This window comes from Cystoisospora suis, assembly GCF_002600585.1.
Source record: "Cystoisospora suis strain Wien I chromosome Unknown contig_7052, whole genome shotgun sequence".
Classification (NCBI taxonomy): Eukaryota; Apicomplexa; class Conoidasida; order Eucoccidiorida; family Sarcocystidae; genus Cystoisospora; species Cystoisospora suis.
Window position 1 is genome coordinate 2,569 of NW_027159839.1, and position 1,194 is coordinate 3,762.

General features: G+C 57.0%; 1 protein-coding gene across 1 annotated transcript in view; it reads right to left on the bottom strand.

Moving 5' to 3' along the window:
- CSUI_010278 (homoserine kinase) overlaps positions 1-1,194 on the bottom strand; it is a gene marked incomplete at its 5' end in the record, with an annotated part of 3,736 nt that overhangs the window by 2,140 nt on the left and 402 nt on the right. The window contains one exon of the mRNA XM_068070383.1: positions 696-1,037. Coding sequence (XP_067917641.1) covers positions 696-1,037 — 342 coding nt within the window. The remainder of the gene's footprint in view (positions 1-695; positions 1,038-1,194) is intronic.

Sequence of the window (1,194 nt, forward strand, 5' to 3'; positions counted from 1 at the left end):
GCAAGTTGAAGGCCGCCGAAGAGAGCCGGCGCGGCATTGTCTGCGTGTCCCTGCGTACGGAAAAGCAGAGCCAGACACGCAAGGGCAACTCCAGAGTCCGCGCATGTGGAGAGAACAATATTTCCGTACAGCGAGAAGTCTTCAGCACGTGGCAGTGGCCGTTCCAGCTCCCTCCCGAAGCTCCTGCGTCATGCGACGTCGACAGGCGCAGCGTTTGCAATGGGAAAAAAGGCTCTCGGACCGAAATCCAGCAGCAGACCTTCTTTCCGGCTTGATAGACTCCGAAGAGGAAACAGCGACTAGGAGGAAGTGACTGACCCAGGCAGGCCTCAGCCTTGACTGGCGAGCACCGCGGGAGAAAGACCAACTGTATCGCGGTCGACACAACGAAAACCCGAAGAGCCGGCAGAGCCACGTGTGGAGAGGTCGCAGCTGCTCTCTTAAGAAAGTGACGAACCGCTGCACTTCTCGAGCTCTGGTGCAGCAGCGGACGAGCTCTCTACCGGGAGCTCCTGCCATGTCGTGTCCGACTGTTCAGATGCGGCCGCTCCCGGGCCAGAAGAACGTGAATGGCAGGAAGCTATTGAGAAACTGTATCTCCATGAGAGACATAGACTCCGGCTCTTTCAGTAAACACTCATCCAGCACGACACATTCACAATGTCTCTGGCGCGTAACTTGCATGCTTTACTCACCTCCAAGTCGCACGCGAGTTTTAGCAGAAAGCTCTCGTCACAGACCTCAACCGCTAGTCCGGCTTGATGAAGCCATTCACCCTCCATCGCAAAGAGTGTAGCGTCTCTCTCGGCTCCCTCAGCCTTCCTACCCTCCCGCATTCGGGCGTCATAGACGGCACATTTGCGCTGTAAGAACGGCGCGAGAGCCGTGCCAGCCACAATACCTGCCACTACGGCTGCACACGAAGAGCCGAGACCGCGAGCCACCGGGATCCTGTTGTAGCAAGTGAATCGGAAATGGGGGAGCTTTGCTCGCGAGAGCTGGAGACGCGCTAAAACTGCTTCAAAACCGCAGACGACCTACCCAGATAGTGGCACACAAGGAGATAAGAGTAGCAGACATGACTCGAAAAACCAATGCACCGCCGTAGCTCCACGGGAGACCACACGGACTGTAGGGCGAGCCGGAACCAGACCGTATACCCAGACAGGTGATCATTGCATGAGTAGCCTGTCA